At 34.1% G+C, this 15,411-nt stretch overlaps 1 protein-coding gene across 6 annotated transcripts in view; it reads right to left on the bottom strand.

Annotated features, from left to right (window-relative positions):
- Positions 1-15,411, bottom strand: part of LOC149788790 (uncharacterized) — a 90,994-nt gene that overhangs the window by 49,274 nt on the left and 26,309 nt on the right. For all 6 annotated transcript variants that reach the window (XM_089974896.1, XM_089974898.1, XM_089974901.1 and 3 more), the window contains 3 exons: positions 7,844-7,988; positions 3,174-3,279; positions 289-470 (listed from right to left, as the gene is read on the bottom strand). In XM_089974896.1, the coding sequence (XP_089831022.1) occupies positions 289-470; positions 3,174-3,279; positions 7,844-7,901 (346 nt within the window). In that variant the 5' untranslated portion in view covers positions 7,902-7,988. The remainder of the gene's footprint in view (positions 1-288; positions 471-3,173; positions 3,280-7,843; positions 7,989-15,411) is intronic.

Genomic DNA, 15,411 nt, shown 5'->3' with positions numbered 1-15,411 from the left:
ACAAATCCACAAACTCCACCTATCTAACCAGCTTGTCATTCTGCACTGAAAAACAACTATAATTGCAATGTTTAGAACTTCATTTCTTGTCATTTTTCAGAAAATATATCCTAAGCACAGACATGGATATACTAATCCTGGTTGATCAACTGGGACAAGTTTACAACTACACTAAAAATGTTCCATTCTTTGCTGGACCTATTTATGAGTCCCGTCAATATTAAAAATAAAGAACTAAAGAAATTCTTCCAAGTAAATCTAGACAGAGGGAGTACAAATTAGACTTACATGCAACTCTGACTTCCCAAAATCCTGACAGTGCTGTTCCCTGGTTATTTTGAGCAAAACACTGGTATGTCCCCTCTCCACTTACAGCTGTCACACTTTTGATTCTTATGTCACCTGTGTTTAAATTAATTTCATACGATGCGTCATTTGTCAGTGCAATTCCATCCTTTTTCCAGATGTACCTGTAGAGACATCAAATTAGCATTATTATAAACCAATTTCTTTCAGCTGAATTATTTGTTTTTTATTCTGTTTTACAGAATGTTAGTACTTATAAAATGCATCAAAACCTAATATTTAAACTGGATACTGAAGTGTATTTGTTTTTAAATTCCTTATTATTAATATAAACGAATTTAATCTTCAATGGTTTCTTCCATGTATATTATTGTTACGACTCTATGGTCACAAAATAAGTAACAGAAAGAAGCAAAACCAACAAGTCTTATGAAATTTAATAACAGATTGAATTATTAAATCATATATGAAAATGTACGAGAACTTGCAGTATTATGACGTGAATCCAGAATAATCATAATAAAGTTCTATGTAAGCAACAAATGAATGAAAAGTTTTAATAAAGTTAAAAAGCCCGAAATGAACTGGATGGCCAAACATCATGTCAATATGGTATCATCCAGTACTCTCCTTCAAACAATTCACAACAGTTCCAAATGATATCATAGTCTAAATAATGAGCAATTTCTATCTCCAATGAACAGTCCAAACAAATATGTTTTTAACTCGAATATCTCAATACAACATAAAACACGTCTGCAGAAGTATGACAGCAACACAAGAAATGAGAATGACTCCAAAATCAAAATGAATCTGATTCTCACTTCTCACCTTAAGTAAACCTAATAGTAAGACCATATTCACAAAAATCCCCTGGTGACAGATCATACTACTCATCTGCCTAGTCATGTGACCTAACCCTACCAATGGTAAGTAACTGAATTCTTCCAGAAACATCAAAACCCCATCAGCCAATAAACATTAAGTATTATTATTAATAACTGTCAACATATGTGTGAAAATCAATTTATAAATGTTATGTAATATTATTCTCTTAAGAGAGTCAAGTCACATGGGTAAAACTGAAGATATACTGTACAATTTACAGCCATGAATACAAATTATAAAAATCTAATAAAATCATATGCCAGGAATTGCAAGAACTATAGATATACATAGCATTATGCTCTATATTTCGATGCAGCATTGATGGAAAGGAAACTAATATGGTGTTTTTACTCACTGTAAAATTTCAAAGTCAGGATAAATAATAGACGGCCTAGGCATATCCCAATGCCATGTCAATCTTGTTCCATCAACGAGTTGGAATAAAATACATAATATGTAGTTCTGTCCACAAGTATGAGATGTACACATTAGGTACCTGTACATTAAAATCTACACTGTTCAACCTGAGTTTTCAAACAAACTGTCATAATCTGCTGGTACATTATATAAGGGTATGATTGATCTAAGGTGTGTAACGTCAAGGTGCACATTGTGGCAGTTGAACAAGTAATTAATTACAGTGGTACTTGTTTACCAGAGATGTCAATTTTTAGAATATAAAATCTGAGCATGGTTGAGTGGCAGCAGTGAAATGGCACACCAAGTGAGGGGAGTGTCAGAAAATGGTGCATATTTGTTATATTTGGAGATATAAAAGACCTTAATGCCAACGAATCAGATGTTTTATTTTTACTTACCTAACGCACTTAGTTTAGCAACTAAACTTTTATAAAGATAACAAAATCATTTCTCAAAATTCAAGGAAACGCCTCTTAATATGATAATATTTAAACACATCCAGGAAGAATAAAATAGATATGCAAAGAGATACCCAATCAACTCCTTTGTCCTTAATATTCAACTTATATTTCTGTCTGCTCCATAGCTTTGATGTTTTCCTAATTAATGAACACATTATAAAAATTATGTCTGTTTAATGATACAAAAAAGCCAAATGATTTCAAGCAATTAAAAAAGATCTTTCTGTATTTTGATCAAAGCTCAAGATTTTTTCTCTCAGAAAGATGGCCTAATTCTCTGAAATGCTCTTATCAAATCAGTAATTGGCATTACTGTTATACCAACACTGATCAAATAGTTGCTTAGATAGCATGGTCATCATATTATGGTACTTAAAACTGTTGTCAAATTATGTCAACATTTAAAAGTTGGGATTAAAAACTCATTAATATGGCTCATGAATATAACTCTGCCTGATGGCCTCACCATATCAGTATGTCATGTCCAACGTGTTCCTTCCCCAGGGCGAGTGCGTGCATGTGTGTGTTTTGGGATTTTTAACGTAGCTTTAACAATTTATATCATATCCCTATGTCTGCTTATAGTCTGAAGTGAAGTCAGACAAGCCACATTATCCTGACACCAGGCCAACCAGTCCTAACACTAAACTCTTAATGCTGAGAAAGGCTGTTGCTAGTACCATTTTTTAAAAGTCTTTAGTATGACTCCACCAGGTTTCAAACCAGTGACCTCCTGGATCAGAGGCAGACACTCTAACCACTTAGGCCACTCCCAGCATGTACTGATTTGTCAAAATCTGCACTGCTATTACCTGTGTTTTCTAACATACGTTCATGATTAGTTTCTTTATGCGGTGACACACCTGGTACAGGCTAATAACTGGAAAGGTGACCATTCCGTCAGCATAGACAAGTAAAAAATTACAGAGGTACTTGCATACCCACACATATCAAAGTAGTGCTCATATAGACCAGATACAATATTATGGTACATTTGGACCAATGACTACATTGGAACTCACATTTACTGTCAAAGATCAAGGTGGTTCCAAGCATTTTTATACCCATTTATCACTAACATAGCACAGTGATACTTACGTGGGTTTAGGATCTCCTTCAGCCTGGCACTTTTCTGTTGCACTACTGCCTGGCTTGACATATTGTGTGTTGAAAAAAGTTGTTAACATGTTAGGAGGGACAGCCCCTGTAATGAAAGAGAATGAAATTTATAATAATGTGTGCAAAAGTTTCCAAGAGTATTTCTCTTTTTCCTCTCATTTATAATAATAACTGTAGTCACATTGTCATGGTGACCAAGAAAAGCAAATGGGATGCAGCACACTAGTAATGATAGTTTCCTGCACTGTCCTATAATTATGCACTCTCTTTCTGGACCTAGGTAACTTTATTCATCCATTTTCCACAAAGCATAACATACCAGTAGAGAAATTGGTGAAATGAATCATCAATATATCAACAGTTTTGCTGTAACGATACACAAGAGACAGAAAATCAATACAAATAATACCTATCATATGCAAAATATTTTAGTCTGCACCAGTCATGAATAATTATTATTAGCTTGCCTTATTCGTCTTTAAATTTAGAATCCCTCTGAAACAGCATCTGCTGTAACGGCCACTCATTTTTATTAGTAAAACGAGACTACTGACAATACTTGCTCGCTGTCTATAAATCAACACAAGGTGACATGATTTGTAATTTGCTCCACCTGCCCATGCTAATTATCTTAAAAAGCAGCATGTTCAGCACTAATGAATCTGATTTGTGTGGAGAGGAAATAATGGAAAATTCTGATCTCGTAAATGTACAAAAAAAATGGGAATATTTGCAATACAAATGGATGGAAGCTGTTTACAATAGCGATAACAATGAGTGCTTCAAAGGCTTTGAACTTCCTGCTGTGTACTATAACCTAATTTCATCAATGAACTAAATGTATTCATTGGATGGTACTGTTTGCAAATTTTCCGAATGCATAGTACAAGTATTTGATAGTCTTGAGCACCTCTTGAATATGTTCAGCTATTTTATAGTGAATATGTAATTGTAGAAATACCAAGATTTTCAAACATGAGTGCGCACCACAAGCAAGATACAGGCCAAAATCAACACAAGGTGCTTGGATTTGTGTCACATTATCTGAATTGGCCTTGTATGGTAAATATACCCAAATGTTGTCAACTGACTAAATATCGATTGGATTGTAATATTCACAAAGTTTGATGTGCATAGGCCCAGCACAAGCATTTGATGAATCTTGAACACATCTTGAATATTTTAACCCTTTACCTCATAGAGCATAGATACAAAGTGCAGCGTGCTATAAATAGAACACTTGCTACCTATTCAACTCCATATGCATAGGCCTGTCTGTTAACTGTTAAGCAATGTCGTGTATGTTATGTTTAACAGCAATTTTTACCATTTTACATTTTTGGTACACATCTATTATGTGCATAAAAATTTAAGAGTAATGTCCAATTTTTATAGCCATGTAATTATTTTTCACAGAAGAATATTTTATGTGCTTTAAAATCTTGAGAGAACATGTTCAAAATCATGTCAGTGAGGCCGCATGACCAACTGTAGCTGCCATTTTTCATACTCGAAATTTACGTTTTTCGTCTGCATCTACATCACTAAGTCATCTGAATTTGATAACTTATAAAAAACTAATTGCTGCCTACATAAGTATCAGAGCCTTTACCTAAGTTATTGAATCTTTCATAGTTGTGATTCTAACCGGGAAAACTTTTTAAGTACTGAATGAAATCTGCGACCACCATTTTGGAGAGTGAAGACGACGACTCATTTTCTTTAAATAGCAGATATCGACCAGTGAATAAACAGTGACCACGTGATCTGACGTAATTATCATTCGCAGAAATGAATGTAGTATATAATAGTTGGTTTTCCACGAAGGTGGCACTACGAAAACCGGCTCAAAATGGACGATGTTTACAGCAGGCGTCAAAAGGCGCTTCAATGCGAATGGAGTAGAGGCATCCAAAGACGCTTGCATGAGGTAAAGGGTTAAGATAGTGTACAGAGACTATGTAATTTTAGAAAAAGAAGTTTTTTAAATATGACTGCATACCTTAAGCGAGAGACTGCCCCAAATCAATTAAAGGTGCTTGGAGTTGTGTCACATTATCTGCATTGATCTTTTACTGCATTTAGATATTGATGTAAGTTATGATCTTTGACAGAGTATTATTATATTGGTGAAAATGGGAGAAATTGTGGCTTCCTAGATGTAATTTCCGAGAATTTATATCATGTGACACATCTGAGGTAAAATGCTAATTGTATTTCAATGACGAGGTAAAGGGTTGCATTGCCAAATTGCCAAAAGAACTGTCTTGTACATTCGTTAAATCAGTCTCATGTAAACAAGGTCAAAGCACATTTTTATTCATATTTATTTCCATCAAGACGACCATAAAAATGTACATTTACGCTTCTTAACACCTGCAAAAATAGTGTTACCCACATGTGGTTCTCCCTGAAATGTGACATAATATTGCATATATTCAAGGCATGATTTAAATGAACATGACAATGGATAAAAAACAGACCACATATTGCTCTACAAATGTTTCATTTAATATTTCTGATTGAGTACCATAAAAATTACCTTCAACTTACGTTTTGATTTACCAGTATAATCACCTGTGTGAGACTAAACTTGTATACTTTTCCTAGATCTAAATTAGTCGTCTTAGCAATGATACCATATATGCATTCCTATCACAAGAAATAAAATGTTTATATGTCACTGAATACATATTGCCTGCTTTTATGAAACATACTGAAGTTAGCTGGTGTTGAATTGTAGTGTTCTCTTGTAGTTACTTAGTGGTGAAAGGGCTCTGAATAAATTGAAACATATGATGTTGGCCAAGTGAGAACTAACAGGATTAATTTACAAGAGGCAACTGATATTGACGCTTTATACTTTTATCTCCTTAAAAGAAGGGTCAGGAAACCTACCCCTTTAAGGAAGCAAATCTCCAGCTGTAGAGCTGCCTTATACATGCTGACATGCCTTATGCCATGCCTTGTATATGGTTTGATGTGGAGTCACCAGCTGTAGAGCTGCCTTATACATGCCTGCCATGCCTTATACATCGTTTGATGTGGAGTCACAGAACTGTGTGGTTTCGTGTGACGTATACGCCATGTTATGGTGATTTTGGATTGGAAGAGTGTACCGGTTTTCTCAATGAGAGGGATGAGGGCTTCACGACCATCGGGTTTGTGATGTGAGGGCTCTCGAGGGATCCTTCAACAGATTGAGGAGTGGACCATGTGTGGATGCTTCTCTGGCCATTGACTAGAGCAAGTGGAATTGGAGTTACATCTTGGATGTCAAATGGGCGCCACGATAATTATACACAGGGTTCCATGTTATTTCCACTATTGCAATCTCAGCAAATTTTCATTCATTCCTACTGCAATATCGTTATGTGAATGATCGATAGGTTCATAATTTCATTCATTCCTATCGTTATATGACCGATCGATAGGTTCATAATTTCATTCATTTATATTGCAATATCATTATGTGAACGACCGATAGGTTCATAATTTCATTCATTCATATTTCAATATTGGTTAATGATCAATAGGTTCATAATTTCATTCATTCTTATTTCAATATCGGTTAACAATCAATAGGTTCATAATTACATGCATTCCTATTTCAATATCGGTTTATGATTGATAGGTTCATAATTACATGCATTCCTATTTCAATATTGGTTAACAATCGATAGGTTCATAATTTCATTCATTCCTATTTCAATATTGGTTAACGATCAATAGGTTCATAATTTCATTCATTCCTATTTCAATATCGGTTTACGATCGATAGGTTCATAATTACATGCATTTCAAAATCATTATATGAACGATACATTCAAATTTAAATGCATTTCAATATTGTTATTTGAACGATACATTCAAATTTACATGCATTTCAGTATCATCGTATGAACGATACATTCAAGTTTGTTTATACTGGTGTGTAGATCAAATACTTTTATCTTGTTGATTGGTGATAGGATTTAATTCACGTTTGTTTGAAATTCCATTTGTTAAGTTCATGTTTGAATGTTTTCTCGTCGAGTTAATTGTTGTTGTTAGTTCCATGTTTTGAACTTTATAATTTTCCTTATCTTTTTTGTTTATAATGGTGTCAGATTTGGTAATATTTAAATTACATTTATAAATAAACTTCTTGTAAATGCAGTTGTTTTTGGTGTCTTCCTTAATCCAGTCCCAACCAGGCTTCATCCTGTGACAAGTATGTATAAATAATTATTTTCTGAAAAGATTTATCATAGTTATCACCTCTAACCATTAGACCCAACCATCTATAGATTATATTACCGTAAGTGAAACGCAACCATGAACATAAAAGAAGAGAGATTTCCCAAACCAGTTTTTCTTGGAATCTCAATGATACGGAGCTCTGCCAATGTGTGCACAAAATCAACTAGCATCTTCCACACCTGTAGTGCAAGCAACGACAAAGTATGTTCAATGTTAAATTGTGGTCTAGAACTGTTATTATACATATCTAGTATCGATTCACATTGTTGTGGTGTATAGTAGAGACTGTAGGAGCAAGCAGTCTGAAGAATTGATGTCCAGGTAATCAGTTTTCTCCTGTATAGATTGCCATACCTTGTTGTAAAATTATTTTCACATTTTCTTCTTCCAAAGATTGCTTAACTTACCCATTACAAAGGTCACCAACATGAGGGTACATCCTATCAGTGGGGATATAAATCCCATTCTGTTACTTTCCTTCTTATTCCCAAGTGATCAAAGTCAATATGACTCTCCTCTTTTCTCTGTCTTTATAAACTCCTGGTGATTTATCTGGAATAATGACAAAGAAAGCTATATTAATATCAGAGCTAAAAATAAAGGTCCTTCCAGCCAAAATGTTTTTAAACAAAATCTGTTAAATGTCTTTAGAGGAAAATAAAGGACCTTAGAGATGGAATGATATCTGTGAATATTTTACGAGAAGTTTTAGCTTTTCAAGTTTTTAAGTAATGGTGATATGGGATCTACTAAAAGACCTTCACACCAGGTTGGCTAAGAAAAAACTATGATACATGTAAGATGGATCCGAACATGGTATGACAGAGTTTGTTCGAAGAAATGTTACTATTCTTTGTTAAGTACTAATTTTCTGGATGTTGTCACTGCTACAAACCACAGTATAAATTCAGACCTTGTCAGTCATGAGCCATTATAATTGCTACATTTGTCCAAACTACACCATACATAACTATAGTGTATACCTTCATATTTAATTATAAAGAAAAGAATTTGTTGACATGGTCTCAACTGTGTGTCAGCACTGAGATTATATGCATGGTTTAAATAGAACCACAGTACTGTAGCAGGTAATTGGGTTCGCTCATACATCTCTCTAGTGTCATACAGGATATATGCAATGATTAGTCATATCCAGTTACAACACTCCATAAATGGCAACCCTCAGAATGATTGGTATATTAATAAGAGATGAGAGGCTTTGTCAAGTGAGAATGACTGTATTATCGACTCTTAAGGTTCCTTTGAAAGGTTCTCTGTGCTAGTTTAGAACTTCTAACACTGCAATTATTGTGCAAAGAACAAACAATACACTATTGCCAATCCAGAATGTTAAGGAATACACTAATTTTTGTACATCTTCAACATGAATTCATCTGTATCTCTTGTGTCAATCATCCCTCCAATATCTACATCTAATTACTTTAATATATCTGAAGAGAAGAAAAACAATTTAATCATTTCCAAGAATTATATTTGTTAAAATGGAATAGCTTTAAGGAGAATTACTGCAAAGATTAAAAACAGACAGCATACAGTCATGTGGCAGTACACAAACATAAAAGCCAGCGTGAATAGCAAGCTCTATTCTAGATCTGATACATCAAGGCTGAATTTGCCCCATCCATACGACATAAATGTTCCTGAACATCAGAGTGGTTTAACGGAGGCAAAGGTAGAGCCTGAAAATATTGTAGTAGGGACATTTGACTGTTTTCCATGTTCTAGTCTTGTAAATATCCATATTGAATAGAATCCAAATTTGAAGAAATGTTTTGCATCTGCATTCCAAAACAATACAAGCAGAATCTTTACAGTACACTCACCCCATGACCTTATGGACATCAATCATTTGGTTTAACAGGTCTAGCTCTATGGTCTGTGTAAGTGAGAACAGGAATTTGTGTTTATGCAAATTAATTAAATGACTTTATTTATAGGACTTAAAATTAGTTTTAGATTTTGAAAATGCTGATGATATTAGAGGCAAGATAGTAGACAGTTAATCTAATTAGCAAGAGTATTTTATATACATATTTTAAAGAAATATATATTTTATACTTGAACTCTGACAATCTTTGCCAATCCGTATACACAAGCTACATTTAACATTTATATTTTGAGGATGAGGTTGAAAGTGAGTGGGAGTCTAATCAGATATATTATAATCATTTATATGTTTTCAAATCAACTTTAGACAACTAATTAGTGAGGTATAAAATGTTTATTTTCATGTAGAAAACACAAATCTGTGTACCAGACAGAATCAAGCCATAAATGATATTAGAATGTCTCCTGTGATGTCTATATATATATATATATATATATATATATATATATATATACACACACATACAGGGGCAGAAATAGCTAGAGAGTGCTTTTAAATTTAAATGTTTTACAGTAAAATAAACATTAAAGAAATATGTAGAAATTTATTTGTTGGCTCTACCAGCTAATTCCCCAATGTAGCTGCCACCTACCCTACATGGCTACAACATTATGATATGTCATTGTCATGCGTTTTATGTAGTTTTTTTGTCCAAGCATAAATTATATTTTCACAAGTCTAGAACTGACTATGGTTTACAATCCATTATAACAGAATGCTCTAAGCAAGTGATCCACAACACTTGGTGTCGGCTGCATTCAAGACTAATGAGCCCAACTTAAAATAAAACCATTCATTCTGAGTTACACTTGTCTCATGCAGGTGAAATAAAACATGCCAAAACAGTTTGGCCTAATATTCATTTTACAATTACCTGTATCTAAATGATGTAATTTTTGTAGGAGAAACAAAATTCCTGTTGTATTGTTGGTCAACCTTACAAGAATCGAGGAAAGTAACAGTAACTACAAATACAGCAATATTAACTGATAAATGTGCTTGCTCATAAAATCATATCCAGCTATAAAACACAAAGACTTTTCTAACGTCGCACATTGTGCCTCACCCAGCACAGACCTAGATATGCTGCATCATTACATAATGGCAGATCTGGATCTAAGCAGTCTTACAAGTGAGTACATACTGTATATAATGCAACCTACTAACATACAGCTGTCTTAAACAATCACCTGTCATATCTCGGCAGCACCTGACTTTCCCAAATATACTCAGTACTCTGTGAATACATTTTATTAATTAATTAACCTGCCATATATCTCTATAAATGAGACAGGTTGAAGATCAGCTGACCAATAAAGACACTTGGCACATATATGCCATGCATTTTCCAAAACATTTTAAGGACTTGCAGTACTAATGAGAAAGAATAACTGTGAACCAGTCTACAAATGGCTGTACATAAAATAGAATATGTATAGGTTTTTTGGTCCATAATTGGGTAATAATAATAACTCAAATGTTAGTAAACATTTCTGAGAACTTATCCAATGTGAAAGAGAAAAAAATGAGGGCAAGATTCTATTGATGCAATTTTAGTATTTTTAAAGAAATGACTTGATAATAATGAAAGTAGCTCTTGATTCATTTGGCACATCATTGATTACACGTTTCATGCACAACAAAAATGACATAGGTCAAATAGTGTTACCCACACTGAAACTTGAAACAAGGAGAAATATAGCTCTGATCAGGAACACCCAGAAATTTCAAGTTCCTGAATTTAGAATATCAAAGTGTTTCCATATGTTTAATATGGGAGTTGAATTAGTTGTTGTTGTTGTAGGGTTTAACGCCATTTTCCAGCACAAGATGGGCTATACATGACGGCAGGTATAAATGGTTGAGAAAGAACCTGGGGACAACCCCAGAGAAAAAAAACACTGACCCTACAGAAACTACTGGCAAGCTTTCTCACATAACCACATTAGCTGAATCCAAGACTCGAACTCACGCAGACAGAGGTGAGAGAGTAGTGATCCATAACAGTGAGCACATCTGACCACTCTGGGGCTCCTCTGAGTTGAATAAATAATTCAAGTCCTTAAGATATCCTCCATCCAGCTGTCCATTCATCTACAGCTGTCATCTCCCAAATCATGGATCAAAATTCACATTTTGAGTTATGATCTCGTCCAAATAGGGGTGAATGGTTAATCAGTATAACAATGCAACCACTATTTTTCAAATATCGAGGCAAGAAGTCATGAACTGGTACAAAATTATAAATATATACATTATACAAAATACTTTATAATTCAATAATTGTAATTATTTATTTGCTATTTGCCTTTTATTTCAAACTTAAAATTTGTCCACAACAGCTTTTGCAGACATATGCATTCATTGTCTGATTGAGAAGAAAGAAAAACACCCACTTGTTGTTTACATGTTAACACAAGGTGACTAACTCAAATGGATTGAACCCTGCCCATCCCTCCAAACCTGGTAATTCCATTATGATTATTTCATCTCTTTCATTTCTTCAGTATGTTCAGCCACTGATATATAACATTTATCAACATAAACATCTTTCAGAATGATTTAAATACTTTTCCAATCATTTAATAGCTACTTTTGCACAAAGCGTTTCTGATTCACACATTGTCTACTTAGACTGATTTTGAAGCTACACTTCATGTATGTCACACAGTAAAATATGTTACATTCAGCTTTTGAATGATGCCTACTGTTTGTTCATACCTGTGATAAAATAATAACCACCAATCTGAATTGGAGCATGTTCAATGTTTGACACAACAAAGTATTGCAACCAAACTCTATCAAATACATGTAGATATGATTAGCAGCACATGTGTTAGAGGCCAAAGTGCCTACTAAATAACCTGTAGAGTTCTTAATTTGTACATGGAGAACAAGTCTGAATATCTCCTTTGACACAGATACCCGTAATCAGTCAATGATCATGCCAATAGATTAAAAAAAATAAGCACAGAAGGAAGATTACAAACTACCTGAGTTAATGCCACCTAATATGCAAAAGGGAGGGGGTGCTGACAATAATTTCCTTTTTCACTGACATAAAAGACTGCACATGGCTTGTATGTTGTTTTGCATCTACAGTTAAAGTACAAAATTATGGATCTGGTTGTTAGTCATCTGTGCTCCTACACTCAAACTTGTTCCCTACCTAACAAATTTAGTTAAGGGTTCAGTGACATTCCAACCAATAGTTCATATTTAGTGAAGGAAAGTAGCCTCTACTGCATCCATATGCTATATAAAAATAACCCCAGAACTGAAATAAAAAAGATTATGGTTAAATGACTGAAATGAATACACCACAAGCTGACAGTCACTAACTACCCAAAAAAAGCAAACAACAATAAATTGCACTTACTGACAGAAATGTGTGCATGTGTGTGTGATCTGGATTTTCAACGTAGCTTTAACAATTTTTTTCAGTCATATTGCTACGATGTCTAGCACTGGGGCATCATGCCGCAGACATGTATCATGAAATCCCGCTCAGTCACATTATCCTGACACCAGGCCGACCAGTCCTTACACTAACCACTTAATGCTGAGTGACATGTGAGGCAGCTGTTAGTAACATTTTTTTTACAAGTCTCACTGATAATTAGCTTGGGCACTAGCAGAGAGCACATGGTAAACCATTGCTACATAAGGTATAGAAGAAAAATGATATCTTCACCATAAATACTTCATTTTATTTTCAAATAACCAAACTAATTGAAGTTGGTAATCATTACTCAAGCATGATCATTCAAAACCTTTAACAAATGGATGTCATTACCAAAGCATGATGAATTCAAATATTTGTACATACGGTAATGAAAAATCATCACTCAACAAGACCTATGGAAGGTAAGACTGATCAGCACTTATTTATGAATGTACAAAATATATAACTGAATACATTTTAAATACAATTTTACATCAGTAATGATCTACAGTTGAATAAAGTTTGAATTTAAAAAAATCACAAAATTTGGAACACGGTTAAAAGAGCTGCAGTTCAACTGCAGTCAGTTTTTGCACATTTAATTTTTTCTTCGAAGTGAACATTTAGTATAATTAAATGACAGCTTGTAAATATTAGGAACTGTATTCTGTTATAGTTCAACAGCAGGTCACTAGCATCAATCAAACTACAGGTAAACACATAATAAATACCATGTGATTGTGGTATGCTTTGTTGTGACAGCAATGCAGTTAACAGTAGTATCAGAACTGTCACATGCATATTAACAAATATATAATGTCGGAGGATATTAATCATAACAAAATGTTGGTGTGTCACCCATACACCTAATATATAATAAAAACAATTTAAAATTGGAAGATGGTTGCCTGAAAACAAAGTCAATGTATCAACAACTCATTTATGCCATAGTACCTATCACCATATGCAACATCCGATAAAAAATGACACAATTATGATGATATTCATTCATTTCTATTTATACACCATAGTGCTTTGGCGACGCAATTCCAAATTACATCAAAATTGTCCCATTTATCATAGATATGAGAACAATATTACAGTGAAATGTCCCATTTATCACAGATATGAGAACAATATTATAGTGAAATTTTCCATTTACCAGGGAACACAGAGCAATATTACAGTGAAATGTCACATTTATCATAGATATGAGAACAATATTACAGTGAAATGTCCCATTTATCATAGATATGAGAACAATATTATAGTGAAATTTTCCATTTACCAGGGAACACAGCAATATTACAGTGCAATTTTCCATTTACCATGGATATGAGAACAATATGTTACAGGATGATGCAATAATTTCCTTATGCAATATTGCATCATAGTCTGCAAAAAAGAAAAATAATTCCTTCGTACTTGCACCCAAATAGTATATTCCAGCAGCCATGGCTTCAACCATGTCACTTAAAAGCATTGAGGGATCCCCCAACACCATTACCGACATGAAATTATCTGTCAAAGTTGAAATAATGGGAAGTATGAAAGTGAAATACTGTAGCAATATTTTCTGTATAGCCTGTAACCTTTATTAGCCAAATGAGATATAAATGTTTTGTCATTACTTGGCATGAATGCAGCACTTTTTGTATTAAACGGTCCTTTATCAGATATATACTCAAGTCAATACTTTTTGTTAAAATTAAATATTGTTTGATTATTGGAATAAAAATATCAAAATGTAATGAACAGTTAGAATAAAAGTAATTATGTCCTGTTTTTCACCATTTAGTATACTTTCAATCTTTCCTTCATAATAATATATCAAGTTGTTTCAACTGAATTTTGTGAAGTTGAAATTTGACTCCTATGTGCAACACATCAGGGCCTAATACTGTGTTGTTGTTGTTGTAGTGTTTAACGCCATTATTCAACACAAGATAGGCTATACATGGTGGCCAGTATTAATGGTAGAGGAAGAACCCGGGAAATCCCCAGAAAGAACCACCGACCCTCGAGAAGCTACTGGCATGCTTTCTCAATTACCCACATTGACCGAATCCGAAACTGGAATCTACGCAGACAGAGATGAGATGGTAGTGATCTGTAATGGAAAGCGCGTTAGACCATTCGGGGCACCCCTAATACTTCGATTTACCTGTGAACATATGAAAGCAATATGTTGTTTTTGTTCAGGGATTGAACTTCATTTCTTAGTACAGTATAGGCTCTGCATGGCGGCCAAAAAAAGGGGAGGAAAACCCTGGTAAGAACCATTGACCCACAAGAAACTACTGGCAGCTTTCTCGTAAATATGAACAATATGCAAAAAATGTATATGCTTCTTACGAATTAATTAATGGATGTTCTGGTTCTTTTTAGGACTAAGTGATTCAACATTTAATTGGTGCCTAATATATTACAATGACCAAGGTACATCTTTACATTACATGGACAAATTGCCCTAGGTAGGTGGCCATTCCCTTGTGTTTCTGGAATGACTGACAACAGACCTAACCATTATCTAGAAGAATTAAGTATCAATTCCTAATTAGTGCTCTGTCTACTGTCTAATGCCTATCTTTCTTGGGCATCTTGTGACAGGTGAATAATTA

Source organism: Sinohyriopsis cumingii, chromosome 11, assembly GCF_028554795.1.
Source record: "Sinohyriopsis cumingii isolate HCF-2022 chromosome 11, ASM2855479v2, whole genome shotgun sequence".
NCBI classification, from domain to species: domain Eukaryota; kingdom Metazoa; phylum Mollusca; class Bivalvia; order Unionida; family Unionidae; genus Sinohyriopsis; species Sinohyriopsis cumingii.
This window is presented reverse-complemented; position numbering and strand designations above follow the sequence as displayed.